Source organism: Cryptotermes secundus, unplaced genomic scaffold, assembly GCF_002891405.2.
Source record: "Cryptotermes secundus unplaced genomic scaffold, Csec_1.0 scaffold526, whole genome shotgun sequence".
NCBI lineage: Eukaryota > Metazoa > Arthropoda > Insecta > Blattodea > Kalotermitidae > Cryptotermes > Cryptotermes secundus.
This window is the reverse complement of record NW_019721013.1, coordinates 704,147-728,062: the sequence shown is the minus strand read 5'-3', so window position 1 is coordinate 728,062 and position 23,916 is coordinate 704,147. Positions and strand designations below refer to the sequence as shown.

The following is a 23,916-nucleotide window of genomic DNA, read 5'->3' as shown; positions in this document are numbered from 1 at the left end:
TCCATTTCCTGTGAGTACACTATTTGTTTTCTTAAAGTTTACAAATATGAGATTTGTCCCAACAGCAATGCCCTTGTATGTATATAAACATAGCGTGTACACATACTAAATTGAAAATCACATATACCAATACATGACAAAGTGAAAACATTAAGTTCAGTACCTGAGCACTTGTTCACAAGACTGAGACTTGCAAGAAATATTGTTGCGTTATTCTCAGGTAACCTATAGCAGTTGCAATGGTTTTAAATGTAGGTTAACAGGTGTAAAGGACGATGTCTTCTTGGATCTGTGTAGTCCCCCAGTACCTGTACATCAAGTGTTGCTGAATTCAGGTCAAGATCTTTCAAGATGAAAATTAATAGTTCTTTTACGTTTTCAGTAAAAAGTCAACACAAAATTAGTGTAATGTCTGATCCTGTAACAGCTCATTTCTTCACTCAGAAGCTGAAAATTATTTTATTTTTCTTTCAAATCCTTAATTTAACAATGTTCTATTTAGATCATAAATCCTGTTAGCCAGCAATTCAGAGCATCTAATTTAAAACTGTTTTACAAATTCGAAGTAAATGAATCAGATTTATACCAATATTGGATATATATAATTTTGTTGTCACTTTCTGATAATTTTTTTTATTGAATGAATGATTCTGCATTACTGGTGTATCGAAGGAATCAACTACTTTAGATAATGAATTCATCTCACTGAATTTAAATAGCTTAACTTTGATCCACTGACTTAATGAGAGATAGAATATGTAATCCCACCAGTGACACAATACTAATCCCAATTATACAAATAATGTTTGGGTTTTCCACCTCCAATCCACACACACATGGCAGCAAAGTAAAGCATGGCCTTTATTCGTCCCGATATAGAACACATATATTACACAAAGCCAAACATTGACACATCCTCAGTCTCCAGAAAAGACCTACTCACTGATAAGCAATACAATGACAAATTGTAGCTAAGTGGCATAATCTAGTCTGTCTGTAGACAGATACTTCAAAATGGTTACGCTATCCAGCAGCTTCACCATGTTGGTCATTTGAACGCATCACTTAACACAAGACACTTACCGGTAATCCAGACTTTGCTATGCACTTGGGAGTAGTTCTGTAAGGAGCACACATACTGTGATGCTCTGTCCCAATGGAGGCAGCATGATGTCACTGACATATGTACCAGGCACTTAGTTATAGTATTAAGGTGACTTGACCGTTTTTACAATCTGAGTACTTCACAATGTCATCAGCTTTTGTCTATGTTTAACCATGTGTATAGTCTTATCTGCGTTATGGGACATCCTAGGATCACTTTTCCACTCTTTCCAATACTGAAAATATATTCTTGTACTATCACGGAATTTCCTACTTTCTAATGTGACTCTTCAATAGTTCTGATAATGCACTGGGCTCGTTATCATCAGTGATGTAATGAGCTGCTCTTAAAAACGTGGGCGTTTCTGAGTTAATTCTCAGCTTGGAAACAAAAAGTCTCTTCTGAACCAGCAGAAAATGTGTCATCATAAATTTGTTATTTGACAGACATGTTGCAGCTCACAAATGTTCAGGCTGAATGTAGCAATTCGTAACAGCCATCCTCAGTTCAATGTACTCCAAACCCAGATCCACAGATGTTATGGGCAAATGCAGGTTGAGAATGCACAGTTTTGTGCCACCCTGCATAGTTGGCATCTGTAAACTTCTGCAATGACCAACAGCTGAGTGTCAGTCCGTGTAGGCAGCATAACAGTTCCTAAAACATTTGTCTTGTTGGCAAGAGTGGTACACTGCTACTGACGGGTTGTACTATGAGGCCACGGCTGCTGTGTCATCATCTTCATCATTGATAGAAATGTCCCTGAGAGATGGACGAGCACTGCGTCGCCAGCCCTCAATGATGGCTGGTGTTGTGGTCTTCTTGAGGAGGCGTGGACCAGACAAAGTGATGAGTATGGCTCCAATGGGAGCTGTGAGCAGGATCGAGAGCACACAGATCACCAGCACCCGCTCAGCATACTCTCTCTCGTCAGGCCTGTTGCCGTCACGCACAGAATCCAGTGCTACCGGACCCAGAGCTGCCTGCACAAACCACATTCTATTCTGTCTTTTGTTATATAAAGGGCCATATTATGATGGGTTTGCAGGTTCAATATCCATCAAAAGAGAATCCTAGAAACGTTATTACTTGTAGCCTACAACTCACAGTGTAATGTGAGCACCATACTCACACTAGGTACCAACTGCATTTAGTGACAATGTATGTTTGCATATTTCATATAATTCTCACAATAAATTATTTCTCTAAACAACCTTAACTGCTTGTTCACTGTATTAGTGACATAGTGTATTTTCTGAGATTTATTAATTAAGTCATTATATATTATTTACAGATAATTTGATGACAACATTTTTTAGTGTTAATGGTGGAGTGTATGTCAACAGCTTCAGAATAACCATGATAAAACCTGAGAGGGACCACTTACCACCATAATTCACACAAAGAAAACTGGATATTGAACCATAAACTGAACGAAGAGCTAATCAAATGATATGCCACAAATATGGCCGTAGTATTGTGAATGTGTAACTGTTTCACAAAATGAAAATAAATCGCTACGAAAATGGCCAATGTAGGAGACAAAAGATGAGAACATAAGAGCTTGTGTTGTAAATAAAATTAAGATACAAAGAGACTTCCACCCTGAACATGGGGTTTACAGGCTCCTTTGAAACTGCGGTAAATGTCTACGAGACCACTCACCATCACAGCCTTCATAGTCATTTCAGTGAGACCTTCAGTCTCATGCTGAAGTTTACTGAACCCTTCTGTGCTGTGTGCTCAGTCATCAAGTCTGTTTTCTACCTTATTTAAATTTGATGTATGTTTTAATGAAGTTGGTTTGCATTCCATTACCTTGCAACGGCTGTTTCTCTGACTCCAGAGTTCTTGCTTTGAGCAAATATGCCACAGTATAACGACTGTCTCCCCTGTACATCCATAACTTTCTAAAAAGTCATGATTTTTCTATATACAATATAGGTATATTGTCCCAAACATCAGGGGTACATGGTGGGCTTTTGTGAACACAGTCATGAACTTTCAGTAACCTTGAGTATGGAATCCTTTTACCAATTAAGTAACTATCTTTTCTCCACCCTCTTTCCTCCATCATGAAGTTTACACTTATATTCAGTAGTTGGCACTACCCCAGACATCTATTTCCCATAGTCCATGAAGTCCGAAATTGACAAGATGTGAAGACAGACTTATGATACATCTCCAATATTATCATATTATCATCAATGTAGAATTTGATGATAACAGTGTATCATCACCGCCACTACTACTGCTAATATGGCAATATCTGATCCTTGTCCAGCGTGTAGTTTAAATATAAATTCTGAAAATGACAATATTTCAGAGAATGGATATTTGACCTTATGTGAAACAGGGAGAAAGGAAAGCTTATTCTTCGTAGGAACTGATAGGTAAAGCTAATCAACAGCGGGTAGTACTGTTCTCTTGGGGATGTAACATGTGGCTGGCTAGATATAACCTCCCCTTATCTGTCAATTTCATTTGCACTATGCAAAGCAAGCCCAAAATGTCAAATAATCTGTAAAATTCTATAAATAAGGGGCCTACCACTGTACACTTTCTATTAACATACACATACAAGTAACAGTGCGATGAAGATTAGCCAGCAGTAATCAGCAGCACAGGAAACAAAACAGTCTGGGTTCTTCAGATGCAGTACAGCATTCATATATTAATTTATCGGTAATAGTGAATGGATATTTTAATATATTTTAGTTCACGCTAAAAATGAATTTGTATATTGTTTAAGAGTATTAGAAAAGGAATTTGGATCAAAGTGACAGCTGTGTTTTACCTGGACTGTAGCTTTGGCCATCCACGACAGAGCAACAAATATCTTCTCCTTGAGATTAAGCTTTCCACCTATGGCGACAAAGACAGTAGAGATGATGCGAATCTAAAACACAGACAACTGATTCAGTTATATGCGTAACGAGGAGAAGTACTGGCATGTTTCGTACATCTGAAGGTTTCTTCTTGACTGTTGCTGCTGGTCAGGCACTGACCACATGTGAGTTGCTAGCAACATGCAAAGGTTTGAAACAATTTTGTAACTGTGCCGAAAGCAGCCTGCTGGGATGTGGCACCATATAGATATTGTGTTAAGCGACGTTTCGGAGGAATGTATCGCCTCCATCTTCAGGGCAGAATAAAAAAGAAGAACATCTGCAAGCGAAGACAGAGGTGACACATCCCAGAAGACGGAATTCTTTAGTCACCGCCGTGGAAACCTCAAATCTTACATAATTTTATAACTGTCTTCTCACTGTAATCTCTGGTGATTACAGATGTACAGACACATCAGACTTGCTGCATGGGGTCTGTGTCCATATTTAATGGGTACTGGGGGCTCTTTCCCAGAAACATGCTGGCCAGAACATGAAGATGTCCAATTCAACTTCATCTAATGTTGGAACCGAGAAGATGAGAAGCCTTGCTTATTCCCCACACAACTTCATGACGTGATGCTAGGAACACTTTCCCTTCAATTAATTTCATTTGGTCTTTGCATACCACAAGTTTACAGTGTTGTGTACTTACAATGATTCCAGCAAGAAGGCATGCAATGCCGATGCTAACTGTCCAACGATCCAACTCATCAATTTTAATTTGAGTTCCAGTCAATCCAAATAGAATAGGTTCAAAAATCATCCAGAATATCTCAAATGCTGTGGCAACAGGATTCTGAAAAACAAAGTCAATATAAATTTATGAACATAGACAGGAATATGGAGACAGAAACATTAAGAAACTAAGGTAATTCATTCTGAGTCATCCAAATCTCCACTCCAAACTGACAAATCTGAGGACGTGATCTTCCTCATGACCTCCAGTGGCATGCTANCACTGTACCTTCTAATGGTCATAGAAATTTGAGGTTCTCACGATAGTGAATGTGAACATTAAAGTCTTCTGAGGTGTTATGAAATACACAGTCAGGAAGGCTGATACCAGTGTTTTGGAGGAACCTCCTTGTTCGTGTCTTCTACTATGATGACATAGGACGTGCTGATGGCATTTACTGTTACATATATAGAATAAGATTGTATCCATGTAACTATGGAGCTATCAAACTATCCAGTTGTGTAAGCATTAATAGTAAGGATTTAGATCAAAGAGGATGTGTTCCAAAAACATGCAAAAAATGGTTCATATCACCGCTTGATTCAGTCATGCAAGCTGAATGACCTGATACAAAGCTATGAAAGTATTAATTTCATTCACTGTGTACTAACAGGAAGCCTGACTCATGGACAGAGTAAAATGAAATAAAGCTACCTCATGTATTAATTTCATTCACTGTGTACTAACAGGAAGCCTGACTCATGGACAGAGTAAAATGAAATAAAGCTACCTCATGCTACTGTCTTGACTTTCGGACAGATTCTGCCCATTTGAGCAATTAAAAAGTGTGTGAATTATATAACTGAAATATTTGACTGCCAAACCATGCCAAAGAGCTACCCACTAAATATGCCAAGGCTGATGTGGTTAATTGCAGTAGCACAGAAACCCCCACAATACGTTCCTGAAATATGCTTCTAACAAGAAGCTGTTCTTTCCACTGAACACTGGCATGTCACACTTGATGCCATCTATTGACAGAAATTATATACTTGTGCAAACAGCCCAATAACAAGCCAAACTCTTTGGCTATGGTGGTTTTAATGTAAGTACCCTCAAGTTTATCTGATCAGTTTACGATATGCAAAGGGTTAAAGATCATAAGGGGTTAAAACATCTGCAAAAATTAGCTGTGAAAACTGTCCTCATTTCAGTTGTTCCTCTTACAGCAACATTCTTCTAGAAATAAACTTTCCATTTAATGAAAGCAATATATTCTGTGTTACATGTTGTGGCAGGCGGTCACTTACGTCCTCAACTTCCCAGCCTTGTTTTGACCAGAAGTAACAAGAGACAAAGGCAGCTGTGATGCAGCCAAGGGGTCCAGCCCCTCCATACCCAATGCTCTCACTCCCAAGCACGGCAATTAAACCGCCACCAAACAGCATCAGAATCCGTAGCGGTACCACAAACGGCTGTGAAAAGTCACAAATCTGTTGCAGATTCATTACCTACTATACATATTAATGTAGCTTCTTAGTTTCCTGTCTCTTACCGCACACACAAGAAAACACACAACAATATTTTGAAATCTACACCCTGCTCCTGCTGTTGTGTACAGCAGACATGAAAGTATTGCTACACAATTTTCGGATGGAAATAGAAATCCTCAGTCCCAATATTCTTTCAATTACATCAGTAAATTTTAATACCTTAATTTGAGTGTTCTTCCTTCTCTAACAATATTTATTGCTACTCAGTTGACACAACTATATTTGCATGTACGAGGGTCGTACTGAAAGTCGTGAGCAACAATATTTTGTAAAGTAACATGCTTTATTATTGACAAACCAAATACACCACCTCAATCTACAGACCTTTCTTTATTTTTCCATATAATTGCCACTTCTTTGTACACATTTCTCCCAGCGTTCTGGGAGTTTGAAAATTACCCTTCTGTAAAATTCCGTTCCAGCCATCCGAAGACACTGACGCACTGCTTTCTGAATTGCCTCCCTTGTATCAAAACGTTGTCCACGCAGCTGATCCTTCACAAATCCGAAAAGATGGTAGTCGGAGGGTGCCAGATCAGGGCTATAGGAGGGGTGTGGAAGAACTTCCCATGACTTTCGGTACGACCTACGTTTCGGCCTATTGTGACCATCATCATGCGTAGGGCATTTACCATCACCCTTCCTTCTATCCAGCACACCTCCCTACATGGGCCAGTGTTACGCACTGGAAGTGCCTTACCTCAGCTCCTATATACATATTGTGATGCTGACGATGTAGCAACCATGATACTTCTGCTTGTAACTTATAAAGAAAATCCCTGGACGACTGACACAGACAATTCAAAGCAGCTAATGAACCCATATAACACACAGGAAATAGAATACATCTTCAAAGATATTTTGAAGAGTTTCCATTTCAAAATGTGAATGTAATGAAACCCTCCTGTAAATGCATTATCCTTATAATGGTAAGTCTGAGTTACGCTCATCAGCAATTACAGACCAAAACATTACGATTAACAACTCATGTATATTCATATAGACCTACAATAAAAATGGAAAGTAATCTGCCTGGCTGATGTTACAACCCAATTAACCAGCAATATTCAAAACCCTACAAAAAAAAAAGTAAAAGAATACGATATTAATTTGGACCAAGGAATTTAGGATATTCATTGATTGGAAAAGGTGATAATTCAAATTTAAAACAAGCAACAGAATAATCATAAATGTCTTTGCACAATATTTGTATGATTCCTGCCACTGAAAAATGTGTATTTTAATATGAAGGAAAGTTCCTGTCTTGTGTACGGACTAATGCTCATACTGCATTCAGAGTTATGAGGACATGTGTTTGATGCTGTAGCCTAAGAGGGATAGCAAGAACAATATTTTGTAATGGCCTACTTTTGGATCAGGGACAGAATGAAAATGGCTCCTAATGGCTCAAGCTGACTGTCAGCTCCAAGGCTCGACCTACATTACACACCTTGCTTTGGTCCACACTAACAAGGAACTGAGATAAAAAATGGGATGCGGAGACAGGCAAAATACAAATGGAAATGCGTGAAAATTGGGGATATCACATGTTCATTTCTTCCTTGATCCGACTTCACTAACAGATAATTCTGCCTTGTGCAGAAAGGGAAGGTGCTGGCAGCACTAGAACTGCACTGACATTGTGATTGGTCTCTTAGAGGTTATGGTATAACTGGTCCAGAGGCTTCTGATCTTCCTAACACAGCTGTCGCAGCAATGCCAATATGAGACACAGAACTTACATCTTGCTTTTCAGGAACATATTTAGCTAGAACTCCCCAGAGAACTCCAAACCCAATGCCTCCAATGATGGACAGAGGGCCTTGAATGATCTGGAAAACAAGTGCATCTGAAACATAAAAATAAAGTGAAGTGGGTAAGTCAATCAAAAAGGAAGTGTCAATACTTTAAGCAATAATACAAGATTACAAATGTCATGAAATTTTAACATGTTCATGTCAAGAATGTCAAATATTGTACAAGAGTTGAGGCTCTTATGGCTCACTATGAAAATTACTGTTTTCCAGAATAAGATGTTATGCAACCTAGAACATATTTACTTCCACCCTGAAAATGGAAGCAGCAGGCTCTCCTCTACCACATGTCAGTAAATATCTACCAGACTAAACAGTGTCACATTGCAGAATACAAATCTCCAGTGTCTAGGAGATTAAAAGACAGATATCAATACAGAAACTGCGCTGCTTCTAAGCCCCAGAGCGGCTGAAGAACCCTGACCTAAGCAATCTGATCCATTACTGACCTGAGGAAAACATGAGGCTGTGGATAATGCCAAAGATGGCTACTGATGTTGCATCATCAATGCCAGACACTGCAATGATGAGAGTTGGGATTCCCTTGGCCACACCATAGCCCTTCTGTCGCAGCCTGAAGAGACATGACACGACAACGGCAGGTGACACAGCAGCTATGATAGACCTGAAACATTATATCCCCCTTACAGAGACTTCTACTGTGGAAATATGGCTTTGAGCGAGATGAGCAGATTAACTACCCTTTCAGTAATCTGCCAGTGTTGATGCCCCTTAATAATTTTGCAATTGCAGTCTCTGATCTCCAAGAAACTGAACTCTACCTAGGGATCCAACAAGGAAGGAATTTCTTCATACAATAAGAGCCAGTTTCCAAAAACACTGAATTTTATGTAAAAATCTGGGACATTGGAGAAAGTCCAACAGAACTGTTTTAAAAGAAGCATTTTCATTCTTTAGCCACCTGAGAAGAGACCTAGAACATGCTCATTATATGGGTTATTTATTCAGACAACATAATTTAAATTCAGATGCATAACAGCAGCTTTGTCATTATTCCACCTTTAGTCGTAACTTATAAACTTATAACATATTTGTTCAGATCCCATTCCAAAATAATAAATCAAAGTTTTTATGTATTTAACTTATTCAAGTTGTTCCTCACAGTACAACTTTACAGTACTGTAAACAGTTTACTGAGATAGCTACAGTCTTCTGTGTTTTGGACATAACTAAATGAAGTCCAAATTCGGAAATGGCCACTGTGTTGCAAAGCTGGTACACACCTGTATAACATATACTTACACCTGTAATCAGTTCTACATGCGTAAGTAGCATTTAGGAACTATAAATATTATTGTGACCACATGTACCCAAGGAGAAATCCCCAGATCCATGGCAGATCCATCAAGTAATGTGTCATCACAGCAACGACAGCACATTCCACCACCCAAGGCACAAGTCCAAGCTTCGGGACAGTGATACGCAAACGTTTCAGTGCAGATGGATCAAGGTCAAGGCCGGCTCGTATAAGTATGATCACCAGAGCTATCTTCCTGTTAACAGATCCACATTCAACATCATCAGCTGAGGAAGGACAGAAATATATAAAAACAGGAGAAGTTAGAAAAACAGATAAGTAAATTGCAATCAAAGTCGATATTTTAATGAAAATGTCTGAAAATAAAATCTTCTGGAATCTTTTGTAAAACTGAATTAATCCTATGGGCAATCTCCATCGTTGGATGCACTTGTGGAGGTAGCTTTTTAAGATGAACCCAGAAAGTTGACTAAGTGTTCAGCGTTCTACCTGCAGATGGAGACAACCTGTCTCCTGAAACCTAGTTTATTATAGACTTTTATAGATTTCAATTTTCAGACAGCAGATAAAGGCGAAATACATGGAGGAGGAGGCGATGATGATCGAGAAGATGAAGATGAAACTAACATTAATATGCACTGGAGAAATAATAATAAGAAGGACAACAACAATTTCTATTGGTTATTCATTGTGCTTTCGATTGCTCTGACCATATTCAGTCAGAAATCTCCCAGCATTTGCCTGGCGGAACTGAGTAAGCACGCAGACATGTTGGTCTGTCAATGCTCCCAAGTTTCATGTGGGCCATGTTTTATGGGGTTCAGGCATTTATATCTCATACAGAATGTTCAGAAAGTCACTCTGGAGTTTCAGCAGGTTATATTTTCTTAGAAACTGTACGCACTACACACTGAGAAAGAAACCCAAACACTGGAATGAATGTTAAGGTGAAAAGCTTATGTGTGCTACAGAACAATGTGTTTGTGTGCTGAAAGTTAAACTATTGTGTGGCCTGCTTCCAAACAAAGTTACAGGACTTACTTTCTTTGACTAGGTCATGATAATTAATTAGCAGCCCTTAAACTTAACTAACCACCATATTACAAAGACACATGGGGGAGTAGAGGTATAGCCCCACACATTCTTAGTGCAAGCACTAGATTGAGGTAATAGTAAGTTACATATCGATGCCAATTTTCCCCTGAAGAAAGAACTCCTGTTGGGGTTGTTGAGCACCAGAGTTGGTTTGGAAAAGAGAAAAAAGTCTCTTGTCCCTCTAGGGAATGGAACTTTGGTTCCTCGGTGGTCCAGCCCACAACCTAGTTACTGAGCTACACTGGCTCTCATTTCAAACAGTTGGTGGAAGAGGAAGACTAAAATCTTGTCGACGTTTCAGCAGCAATGTTCGTGATAGACGCAGTGAGGGCATTCCTGGGCGTTGGAATGGGTACAGAGATTCTATCGCATGACCAATAGATCACCAGACCTAGTTGTTGTACTATGTAAGAACTGGGGGAATCCGCTGTAATTCCCAGTGTCCCGACCGAGAATCGAACCAATACCTCTCGAATACGAGTCTACTACTATGCCAACCTGCTCTGTTTCTGGGATGTGGCACTTTGCAGTTTGATAGACAGCGGATTTTGAAAGGAACCAGACTACACGGCTTCACATCCCAGAGGCCAGCAATTTAGTGTTGCTTTTGTGCATACCGATGTACGTATATACGTCATATGACCTTAAAGATCGTCGCATTATTTCGCAATAAGTATTTGCATTGTGGTGACGGTTGATTGGTGGCTTTCTGAACTGACTTCGCTGCGTTATCGGATAATTAGAAGAAGTCGAGAAAAGATGGTGTAACTGATTATGACAAGTTAAGTTAAGCAGTTGACTCACGACAAAAAGTATCTCTGCCATCTTGTGAAGCCATCTTTGGGGCCGTGCCAAGAAGATCCTGGTGCATAATTTTCGCAGCTGCCCGCGCAATGTAGCTGCGTTTTGTTAGAGGTTACTAACACGATATTAATGTTTACTTGCCATTTAGTCATAGCGTCATCTGGAGTAAATACCATCCGACTTTTATCGGGTCTGATACATCGCTTAATACTGAGAAAAATCCGGTTTCTGTGTCCTGAGATAGTCTTTTCAAGAGAATGCATGTCGTTTCCACAGCCTTATCACGCACCTGACTTTGATATGGAGTGATCACACACCGTACCCACCCCTGATCCGGGCTGAGATCTTCTAACTTTGCTGTGAACTGAGGTCTGAGAGCACCTGTGAAATGACACAGTATATTTCGGAGAAATCTTGTACCTCCATCTTCAGGAATGAAGATGAATCAGTACACTCCTCTGAAAGCGCATGGCGTCGCTTCTACTAGCTGCCATGAGAATCTCAGTTACTAACTACTGCTTAAGTTTTCGTCAGTCCTTACGAAATGTACCTATCTACTTCTAGGTCTTCCCGCGTCTCTTTCGCTGTCTCCCTCTAATCTTGCCAGTTTGCCAACTTACATCATATTTATTCACTGACAAAGCTGAATCAAACGGTAAAGCTTTCGACTAGTGTTCGAGAGGCATCTGGTTTGAATCCCGGCCGGGACACCGTCTAACCTGACCGAGGTCTTTCATGGTTCTCCCCACTTCCTCGAAGTAAATGCCGTGATCGTGTCTTGAAACGGGCCACGACCGCTTCCTTAGACATAATTTCCAAATTATTATCCATTAATCGATGCTACATGTTAAGATATTAACAGCGCCGTACAACGAACCATTAATAAATTAGAAATAAATGGTGTCTCAAGTTTAATGCGTATTTATTTCTTCTGTCACATTCCCAGCTTGCAGTGCGTCTCTTAATGTTTCGTGACGTCACTTCCAGTCAGTGGCATGACATCCATACCTGAGCTCACTGACCACTTCATTGTACTCCCCTTCGATGTGCACCAGCCCCACGTTCTGGAACAGGATTCCCACCATGAGCATGCCAATGAGGGCGGGCAGCGTCGTCAGAGACATGAGCCAGCCGCCGAAGTGCGCCGCTATGCACAGGACAGCAAGCCCAAAGAGCTGTCCGCCCGGGGCGGCTGTTTCGCCCAGCACGGTGTACACGACGCCCCAACACAGCAGCCCGATCAGACAGAGGGACAGTATCCTGGCGAACTGGCGGTACGAGGGGCAGAAGGGGTAGGGGCACAGGCGATGCCACAACGGTGGCTCCCAGGATGGCCCGCCCTCTTCCTGCCGACACCTCTTGCAGAAAAGGAACAACCATGACCTGCGCATTTCACAATACAGAGAAATTAATTGGGACCGAGCACGCCGGATCAGGCGATAACATTCTCACTTTAATTGCGGAAGTGCGTAGTTCGAATATCGGCAGGGTCACACATTGTCTTGACTGAGGATATTAGTGGTTTCCTAAGCCGACAAAATGCCAGGTAGTGCCTTGAATAAGATCACGACCGCTTCCTTCCACATCCTTTCCAATTCATCAGTTACTAATCATCCTAATGTTCGTCCCTGTACAGTCTGGCGTCCATGCGATAACTACAATCGGTGAGATGAGCCCGCCATACGAAGCATCAACTTCAGCTAAATGATATTTAAGAATTTAGTTCGTACCTCACAGAAACCACGCTGTGTCTCCATCACAAAGACAATCCAACTAGTGAGAAATATCTGCTGTTTACTGCGAGAACCATACGAAACATAAATTGCATTGTGTGGGCAGAATGCAGAGGTCTTGAATATCAGGAAATGTCTCCGTTCCGAAGCCAACATTCACTTTAGATACGCGTATCTCGTCACTAAGAGTTGTAATTGCATGTATCTGCGAGGTGACGACTAATTAATTCCATGTTGAACGCTCTGTCCGATAAGACACTTCAGAGCCGAGTTCAAAGGTGAATTTTCGTAAGAGGCTGCCATTGTGATTTGAGCCCGTAAATATTCCGTCCCAGAAACGTTTTATCTGACTTTATTGTACTGCCATTTTAACTGTCATACTGACAGACAGCTGGGGCTGAGGGACATACTGTCGTGATGGAATCTGAAGTACTCGGTAAAAAGGGCTTAAGTCTAATTTCGTAAAGCATATAAGCATTTCCACAAGCATATAATATTAAGATTTGAGGCTTTCACGGCGGTGACTGGTCTGCTTTCACCGGTTCTCACGGTCTCTTCGCTTGCGGATTTCTTCGTATAATATTATGTTATGTAAAATATATGTGTTCTCTGATATTTTCTCTATTTCCTGCCACGGACCTAAAAGAAAACATCCAATGATATTACGAAATTTATCCTGTATTCTGATGTCTTTTACGATAACCATGACCCTTCAAAGCGATGTCCAGTCGTGTCCTTGAGATCGCATTACATATGATTACATGAGTAAACTTTTAATTGAAGAATGCCGTCTTCTGGGATGTGGCACCGTGAAAACCTCAAATTTTACAAACTTTTAATTTTTAACATTTTGGAGGAATGTTAGTGAACTTCTGACTAAACGGTGTTACATCCCAGAAGATAATACTCAACAGGGTCTCCGCTACAAAAACCTAAATCCAATTTTAATTTCGTAATTTGAGCGTTGTTCCCCGTTTAAAGGTATAGCCACTCCATACTGTGATACTGACAAGGACGGCAGCCATGTACCGGACGAAGAACGGGTACTCCTGCATGTTCAACAAGCACTATTCTTTTCGAATTAAACTGAAGCCTTCAAGCCTCAAAAACAAATAATATAAGTACAGGGCCCAGGTCACATGACAGAAATATTGATATTTAACTGGTACAAAGGGCTTTAGTGAACTAATGGCCTTCGTACTTACTCATGACTTAAACCGTTTTTACCGACCACAACAGAAGTATCTCGTTTGTCACTGCTTTAACGTGGAAACACAAGACACGGATGCTTACAGGGTCATCGCGCATTGCGAGATTTCATGCGCACTGGAATTTGCGATAACTCGACAGATAACACACAAGCTTGTGACTAACGTCCTGTCTCCATATACTCACAGGGCCTTTTCTCATTTTTTTATTATTTTTAATTTTTACTATCATGCCCAGATGTAAACGCAGTATCTTGACAAGAAACCGATTACTGAATTTCATCAGACGTTGACGTTACGAATCGGCTGGAAGTTACCTCCATGCCCCCTACACTTATTTGTGGGCTTGTATTCACCCAAGCCTCTTCTCTGAACATTCAGCTGCTGCCTCGCAGAGCCACCTTCGAACAGCTGCAGCTCAACGCATTGCCTCACACGGTGCTCTGTTGAAGAAACCATGAGAAGCTAACAGTTGCTTATAGTCACAGGGAACAGGGCAAAATTACTCTCCTCCCACTTCTACGTAAGGTTCAAAAGCACTGAACGCTGAATGTTCAGTTTGAACTAGATAAGACGGACTTCGTAAATAATTGAATAAATAAGTGACATTATTAACTAATAAAATTATGTTTCATAAGCCGTACATTCTTCCACACATCTTATGCTGTGACTGATATATCTTTGACGTTGTGTCATCAGTAGTGACGTAGAGCGTTACGTCATCATTAGAAATCTGCTAGCTTATATTGTCGTCACACAACGTGAACCAAAACCGCCACACCAGAGTTCTCCTCCGTGAGGGTGTCCACACTTGGTATGACGTAACACACAACAGACATATCTAATTAAATTGACACATATACTGAACATTTCACTCGTCTTCTTGTCGTTAGAGACATTCGAAGTTTCGGAAGCTGCTTCTGCTTCCATCATCAGGGAAAATTACGAAACCTACACTACTAGGTCCATTGCACGAAACTAGCCCCGGCAAGAAAGGAAGGAAAGCCAGTTTCTGAAGCGTCGTGTTTCTGTAACTGAAACGAGATACAAATGTTTAACAACGCACACTCTTCACAAGCCTTACAGTTTAACGTTACGTACTTACTTTTCAATGTCATCTGGCTGCGGCAACTTCAACTTGTCGTACGTGGGGTCTGTCATTGAGTGTTTCTTGAGGGGCCCCTCCCCATTGGCTGGCTTGCCGTTGTCTGCAAACACTGCAGAAGTCATATCATTAGCACCTGTGACCCTACCCACTACCGTTACACCTCACCCACCCTCAACCCCTTCAGAGTCTCAGTAATCACAACCTGAGCCTGCGTCCAGTGCTCAACAAACCTGCGAACTGTCGCTTAGCTGCTCAAGAAATTCCTTGCCACTGGTTCCCATCCGCAGCCGGATTAATTCACTCTGCATTTGCACACTCTGTTATTATGAGACCCATCTACGTCTATGTCCACTAATTGCCTTCTTTCCCTCAGAGGTTCTGACTTAATATATACAATTTTTCCCATCCTATTGTTAATTCCTCCTTCGTCGATGTAAACATCCCCCTCAACACCCCCAACTTCTGCTCCTCTCCCAGGGTCCAGACACCTAAAACGGGAGATGGGCCTACAATTATAGATTTGTATTTCTTTTATCTATAAGATTTTAGATAGCGCAAGGGAAAACATATCCTGAGCCGAATGGTAGCAAGCATTCCGTTGAGATGTATGCCAATAGGTACATGCCAGTATAGTTTATTTCCATCTACGCCTAAGTCTTCCAAGTGGTCTCTTTATGCAAGGTTACCACATGAGTAAAAAGTAAAAAAAAAGTAAGGCCGTGAAGGCCCATAGGGTTGTGAGAAGTTGAGGCTCCCACATTATCTAGACAATCGGCTCAAAGATGGCGGTAAGGTTGTCAGCCTTACGCGCCGGCCGCCCTTTACTCCCCAGGAAAATGATTTAATTAATTCCTGGTACTCATTTCTGTTAGAGGCTGAGTGAACCCCAGGGCCATAGTGTGGCTGGAAGGATTAGGTCAATTGAAAAAATCCAATGACTTCATCGGGACTTGAACCCGCGACCTTGCGGCTTGTAGCACAGCCCCTCAACCAACTGCGCTACCGCGTGCAATGCTAAGCCCGGTTCGTGTCATGTCAAAGCAAAGTAGGCGAATGTTTCCTGCCAGAACTTCTTCATACATTTCATGTTTCACATCATTACGTTTTTTTTTTGCTCTTGTTAGTTAACTAATTTACGGCTTAATTAACATCGTTGTCTGCAGCTCAGGTTACACAGTACCGAACGGTAGGACGAATCAGGAATTCCAAAGGATTCTTAAGTAAGTGACAAAACCTGGATACTGTGTTAGAATATGCCGAGAGGTACTGAGGAAAGCCACAGGACAAAGCTCATTCATAACAGCCGGAGTCCCGACCTAGGTTACCGCTACGTTAACCCGCTCGGTTGGGTAATCGGTAAGAATTCGTGCCGAGTGTGCTTACTGCAGTGTCCTGTTTGACCGACGGAGGATGTGCAGATTACACTGGAGTTCCTACAAGAGCGGGGTCCCATTCATTTCGATTGGCAACGAAATGTCTCGAGATTAGTTCAAAGAGCGGCCGCTAATCGGCGCTTCTACCAAATTTAGCCATCTTCCTCGGTTGGGTGGCAGCCAGGGAACAGCAGTTCGACTTGCGCGAGGATATACCCAGCATCCTGTGTGATGGGCATTCCTCAGGGTGAAACTGACTGCTCACATCCACACAGTGTCCATGCTAATACTGGGTGGAACTGCACCTCCACTGCCCCTACGTGTTCGTGAGTTAAGAACAGAGACAACTCTGCATTTTAGGTCATTTGCACGAACGGCTTATGCAGTTTGCACGGGACTGTTATTTATTCTGGGTAGGGCTGCTTCTCGAAAAGCTAACAGTCGCTCAGCTGTTTAATACATTCCCTGAAACCCGTAAGTTCATTGGAGCCTGATATTGCCCCCGAGCATAAGCCAGCTGGATCCAGTCCATACCCTATATATTTTAATGTTAACCTCCACCTGAATTTCTTGTCTAGCTGAGCGACTATTAGCTTCTTAGGAAAGAAGTCGAAGTCAAAGTCAAAGTCAAAGCCAAATTTATGTAACGACGAACGGTCAGTCGGCCAGTCTGTCTTGGTGTCAGACCCCCATCTGGGGCCCAAGACCAGGTTTGTATTACTGTCAGGCAGTTGTGTGCTTGTTGACGTGAGGGCGCCCTCTCTGACGAGGACGGGTCTGTCTTTTACAATTGTTGCTGGTCCTCGTCAGTGCAGTCATTCTCGAGTCCGATCCCGCGGGACTCATGACCATATTTTACTGAGATTCGAGACTTCCCTAAGCTGGAGGGCCATGTTCCCGTATTCATATCCCTCAGGTACTGGGTCGGTGGACGTGTTCGAACCCGCCACCACACTGAGACACTCTGTGGAGGTACTTATACCACACAGCACGTACTGAAGCAAAGCCACAAGTTGGACGCACCTGTTCCTCCAGAACGCTGTTGCCCGCCTACCAGACTACGCGGTAGTGGCTGCAATTCAACATGCTCACCGTCTTGTTGGAAGGCGTGGTTCACGTAATGGGCGTTCCCGGAGTAGTGACTGTGTACGCTCATTGTGTCCGGGGTGTGCTGCACCAGAATGGACTTGCGGCGACCGTCCGACGCCGGGTGGTCTGATGAAGCGACGCTTAGCCTGCGTCTCGTTTCCTGGCCACCAAAATGGGGTGAATGGCGCCCATCCACTACTGTGGGGGGATCCGAAGCGATGCTCACGCGGCGTCGAGTGTCCAGGGGCGCCGTCAACTCGTTGGCGGTGTGCAGGACTGGTTCAGGGCTGCTCGACATACCTGTGGGGCAGGCGTTCTTTGCACTAAGGGCGCAGATACAGCGTCAAGTGGAAGGGTGACAGTTGAGTAACAGAAGGGAAACCAGTAGAGCGGAGCGGATGCGACAGCCGCGGTCCCAAGGGACTCAGGTAAACAAACAGACCGTGTCGGGACCGGGACTCGAACAGATAACCCCTGCCCCAGTGAAGTCCAAGCACAGGTCCCACTATTCTCTGGAAAGGAACTGAAACTTTTAATACGCGTAATATACCAGAGGAAGTTCCCGTACTTCGGGCGGGACGTGGCTGTTTTCCCTGCCAGGATCACAGTGTAAAGTAGCTACACCCTCGAAGAAGGAATAACACTCAAAATGAAAAATTCAAGTTCCAGTCTTTCATTTCTTGGGGCGGATGTGGTGAGACTGAGTTCGGTTCGTACATCGGCCACTACCGGCCTACTGTACCAGCCGCGAATGGTAGATGATGAGTTTGGAGTGAGAACTGGCAGGGGAAACAGAAGCACTCGGAGAAAACCTGCTCTAGTGTCACTTTGTCTGCCATAAATCCCACATGATCTTGTCTGGGATGGAATCCGGGCCGCCGAGGTGGCAAGCCTTAGCTATTGCGCGGCCTGAAGTTCAAGCTTACTCATATAATTAAGAGAGACTGCGAACGATGTTTCGAATTTCATCCACAAATCTGTACTGCAGTACTTGCAAATGTCTCAACAGTCGTGGACACCGTACGTACTAGGAAGTTCTCTATCAGGTCCGCATTAGAAAACAGAGAAATTAAATTCTTACGTATACAAAGCACTAAAGGCTGATTTTCTCAGTCACCCGTTTACCAACAAGGCCGATTACGGTTTGTTATCATCTCGTAACGCTAATGAGTCTATGAATTCCATGAGCACGGGACACGCAGCCTGGTACAGTTTGTGTGAGCCTGTTTGCGTAAGCCATGAAGAAAACAGCTTCATTAGAAGACAAAGAGACATCTGAAAGGCGACATTTCTATACCTGACACCAACTCTGTCCTTACGTATGAATAATGCAGGGGACACGTAACGTCTTCACTAGGAGATTGGGACGTCCTTACTCAGGGGAGAGCCTCGGTATCTCAGTCGATACTGGCAGGGGCAAGAAGAGGTTTCTGTTTCCTGCAAAGCGGCCAGACCGGCTTGTACCGGGAGCGGAGTGAAACCGTCAGACTTCATGATCTGGCGCTCAGTTCTCAGATCAGAACCCTTTATGTTTAGTGTATTGGGATGGGGTGGAGTGAGACTGAGTCCACTTGGTAAGTGGGCTGTTTTACCAGCCACAGATGATAATGATGAGTGTGGAGCAGTCGGTGGAATGAGAATTGGCAAGGAGAAACCGAAGTACTCGGAGAAAACCTTCCCAAGTGCCACTTAGTCCACCACAAATCCCACATGACGTGACCCGTGCTCGAACTGTCACAGTTATGGTACGGCGTAGCTCAGTTGCTTACTGAGCAACAGCCAAGCTCCAGACGTGAAGACCGAGGATATGATAAGGTGCTGCGTGATCAGGTCTATGGCGCACCTCAGGAGGCGGTGATGAATGAGTATGGAGCAATGGTGGAATGACGATTAGCGGAGTAAAACCGGATAAACTCGGTGAAAACCTGATTCAGTGGCGCGAATCGCACACGGGGTCAAGGGTACCGGGCGCGGGGTGGCGCGGTGAGGATACAGCGTCTAACCGGCTGACCCTTGGCACAGCCTCGCTTCACGGAGCGTTATCAGTATGTGAGATTACGTGCCTTAGCGTGACGGGGCAGATCCGGATATGCTGCACGCGGAAGCGGCTTGGGACCGGCCGGCAAGACCGACAGAGAGGCTCTCGTAAAGTTATTTAAGGCGGGCTCCTAAGAACACGGCAATTAACCTTCGCGTTCCGTAGAAAAGAGCAAATTTCTTGAGTAGCTGGGCGACTAGTAGCTTCTCAATGGGGAAGTTATTTCTCTATGAAGCTAGTTAGTTAGTTGATTATAAAAACAAAAAGATGACGATTTTCAAGACCGAAGGAGACCCTCCACACTATCCTGCTGTCCACCTGTTCAATTCCCGTTTCCCATACATCCTACACCGTTGTAAGACTTTGTACATCATCCCTACTTCATATTTATTTAAAAGCATTGGTTGTTTCCTTCATCGGCTGGGTGGACAGGAAGAAAGCAGTCTTCTGGGATGTGGCACCGTGTAGATGCGGTGTTAACCGACGTTTCGGAGGAACGTATCGCCTCCTCATCCTCCTTCTACCCTGAAGATGGAGGCGATACGTTCCTCCGAAACGTCGGTTAACACCGCATCTACACGGTGCCACATCCCAGAATACTGCTTTCTTCATAGTCACCGCCGTCAAAACCTCAAATCTTACAGGAAGAGAAGAGATTCCCGCTGAGTGAGACTGCTGCACCCCAGGGACTGAGGCAGGAGAACAGCCCATCCCTGGGGACCCAGAGTAGAACCGCTTGAAGAATTAACCAGACGCAGTGGTTCCCATACAGGGAACTGTGAGCACCAGAAATAAATAAATGGAAACCGCAAACATTGTGTCACACCAGCGTCAAGAAACCAAGAAACTATCAGCCCAACTGTGAGTACTTACAGACACCGAAATTTACGCATCGAAAATTCGCTGTGAGCAAGAAGGAAATATGGCGGTGTTTAGTTGAGAACTGGCCAATGGGTGTGCAGCAATGATATGTGGGTCCTGCGTTAAGGTATAAAACCGTTAGACTCTCTACACACAGTTACACTGCCCCGTAGTGAGCAGTCAAATAGAAATGTCGTTTAGAGGAACTTCCGGTTTCAGGTCTAGCCAGCTACATCACTGCGTATATCGCAAGGTGTTTTGACCCTGATATGCCCCAAATTTGGCGGACAGGAAGCTGGCATTCCTCCTACATAAAGGAGACCGAGTTTCGGCCCACAGATTGCTATAAGGTTTTCTTCAGTCGCTACAGACAAATACTTGGATAATAATTGGAAATGTTTCACGGACGATTCCTTCCTATTCCAACAAATTCATCATTCATAAATGTACGACGTTACGTAACTCGTGTAATTATAAAACCCTCATTAAATAAACCACGAATCAATATTTAATTGGATTTGGAACAACTACAGACTAGAGAACTAGTCGTTTAGGCAACTTGCGGTGGCTTGCGGAGCAGCGCCATATTGTTTTTGAACTCACTGTTGGTGTGTATGTAAGTTCTGTTGGCAACATCACAGACTCCCCAGCACACATTTACAGAGCTACAGAGAAGAAAGCAATACAGATACGTGTTCCAGAAGTAAGTAGAGGCCATTTAAACTAGAGAACCAGATATTAAATTCAGATTAAAAGGTTTCCTTACGGTACAGCTTCCGTTGTGTGCGCCCTCTCCACAGATCAGGCTAACAACAGGCCATTTCTTCACGAAATGCAGCGAACTTAGGCAGAAAGCCTACTCAGATACATGTACCATTAACCGCTTCACACAGACGGTCCCTGGTGGTGTTCCCCGAAACTAAAAACCAATCGGCTTGGAGAAACGCAGCCTAAAATAATTATTGCGTCATGTGGACACACAACACAGGATGAACTGAAACAATCGAGTTTGAGCGCGTAGTGTCAGAACACAGACAGACTTTGAGGCACTGACATGTTGTCCCACGGTGGGAACAGTCTGCTGGGGTGACAAAAGACATTGCTACGTGACAAAGCGCACTATGCTACAAATATAAAAAGAAAACAAGCGTCACCAATCAGACACTAATTTATAATTGCTCTAATTGGAGACGCCACTGCGTGATCCACAAAGCAGCTTGGCAGATCGGAAGAATTCTGTGTACAACACAAAGTGGCAATTCGGCTTCCTGTTCGGAGGTTCCCGGTTCAGATATCCTTGGCTGATAACATTCGTTGTCCTAGACAGTCCTTCCAGGCAACACGAAGAATGTACTGACATCTCGGCCGGTCACAGTGGCCTGACGGTCTGAGGCATGAACAGTGTTCGCCCGCTCGAACACTGGGATCGTGGGTTCGAATTCCACTTGAGACATGGGTGTCTGTGTGCGTTTACTGTATGATTATGTTGTTGTGTGTGCAGGTAGCAGTCCTACCGACTGTGTGTAGGATTATGAAACTGAAAATCGGCGAAGGTCCAAGAAAGGGCTGTAGAGCCATAGGTAGATATACCCATAAGAACCCGCAATCTTAATGTCATTTCCTTAGGACTAGAGACAATTGCTCACTCATGCAAAGCAAGTGAACACTGCCTAACCGGAAGGCCTACTATGGACCTGAGCAATACAGGTGAAGTTGATACAATTTAGATAGGAACTTTAGAAACAGGAACATCTAGATTCTATCAGATAGTCAAGCTGCAATTAAATCACTTGGTACACACCAAATCACTTCAAAATTGGTTTGGGACTGCCACCAATCCCTCATACAACTGGCCAGACATAACAGAGTACAACTGATATGGGTGCCAGGCCATAAGGATATTGCAGGGAATGAAACCGCAGATCAGCTGGCAAGAACAGGACCTGAACCAGCTTGGTGCATCTCAATTGGAGTTGCCAAGAAAGCGATCAGGGACTGGACTAACAGAAATCACAAAAAACACTGGGAATCCACAACTGGACTCAAACAGGCAAGAGGATCTATATCAGGACTCTCTGCCAGAAGAACGAGGGACCTGTTAAAATTAAACAGAGACCAACTCAGATGGGCGGTAGGATTACTTACTGGACACTGCCACCTGAAAGGGCACCTTCCCAAACTGCGACTGACAGAGGACCCAACTTGTGAGAGGTGCCTACAAGAAGATGAATCAGCCACACACACCCTATGTGATTGTGAGGCCATAGCTTACTTAAGATTTCGCCACCTGAGTCAGTTCTTCATGGAACCAAGTCACTTTTATGATACCCCCATAAATAAAGTCCTACATTTCATTCGAAGTGTAGGATTAATAAAAGGTTAATCCAAAGGGGGAAGCACAATAGCTCATTGGAAGCCGCAATGTGAGGGCCGAATTTTATGACTCACCCCTCATACTCCGTACATACTCATCCGTTCAAATTCCGATCATACGCAGTAAAGCGCCCACACAACCTCTCCCCTGCCCGTAACGAGCCAATTCACTCCCAAACGCTTTACCTCTTTCAATTCCCAGGGCTTTACCCTGTCTCAGACGTGCACCTACCAGAAGGACTAGAGGCCACTGCCTGGGAATATTCAGAGAGGGACAAATTTTGCGCTCCCCCTCCCCACTTCTCTCATTTTCTCCTCTTAAGGCTTGAAATGCACCTCTGATCTGTGCACCAGTTACATTAGAACCCGAGTCAAATGCTCATCTCTGCGGTGTAATGATAAAATGTAGGGCTATCCCTGTAACAGGCCGTGGAGGTCCATAGAGTTGTGAGACGTCGAGGCTCCCACATTTTCTAGACAATCAGCTCACAGATGGCGGTGAGGTTAAGTAAAGCTATCCCTGTAACAGGCCGTGGAGGGTCATAGGGTTGTGAGACGTCGAGGCTCCCACATTTTCTAGACAATCGGTTTACAGATGTCGGTGAGGTTAAGTAAAGCTATCCCTGTAACAGGCCGTGGAGGCTCATAGGGTTGTGAGACGTCGAGGCTCCCACATTTTCTAGATAATCGGTTTACAGATGTCGGTGAGGTTAAGTAAAGCTATCCCTGTAACAGGCCGTGGAGGCTCATAGGGTTGTGAGACGTCGAGGCTCCCACATTTTCTAGATAATCGGTTTACAGATGTCGGTGAGGTTAAGTAAAGCTATCCCTGTAACAGGCCGTGGAGGCTCATAGGGTTGTGAGACGTCGAGGCTCCCACATTTTCTAGATAATCGGTTTACAGATGTCGGTGAGG

At 43.3% G+C, this 23,916-nt stretch overlaps 1 protein-coding gene across 1 annotated transcript; it reads right to left on the bottom strand.

The window, feature by feature from the left end:
* Positions 1 to 839: 839 nt before the first annotated feature.
* Positions 840 to 21,684, bottom strand: LOC111875278 (sodium/hydrogen exchanger 9B2). Its single transcript, XM_023871387.2, has 11 exons — positions 21,394 to 21,684; positions 17,732 to 18,028; positions 15,264 to 15,375; positions 12,226 to 12,600; positions 9,371 to 9,553; positions 8,489 to 8,664; positions 7,968 to 8,074; positions 5,983 to 6,147; positions 4,649 to 4,792; positions 3,903 to 4,004; positions 840 to 2,088 (listed from the first exon to the last, which is right to left on the bottom strand). Exons 2-11 carry the CDS (start codon positions 18,024 to 18,026, stop codon positions 1,816 to 1,818), a joined length of 1,932 nt encoding a protein of 643 aa, XP_023727155.1. The 5' UTR covers positions 18,027 to 18,028; positions 21,394 to 21,684; the 3' UTR covers positions 840 to 1,815.
* Positions 21,685 to 23,916: the final 2,232 nt, after the last annotated feature.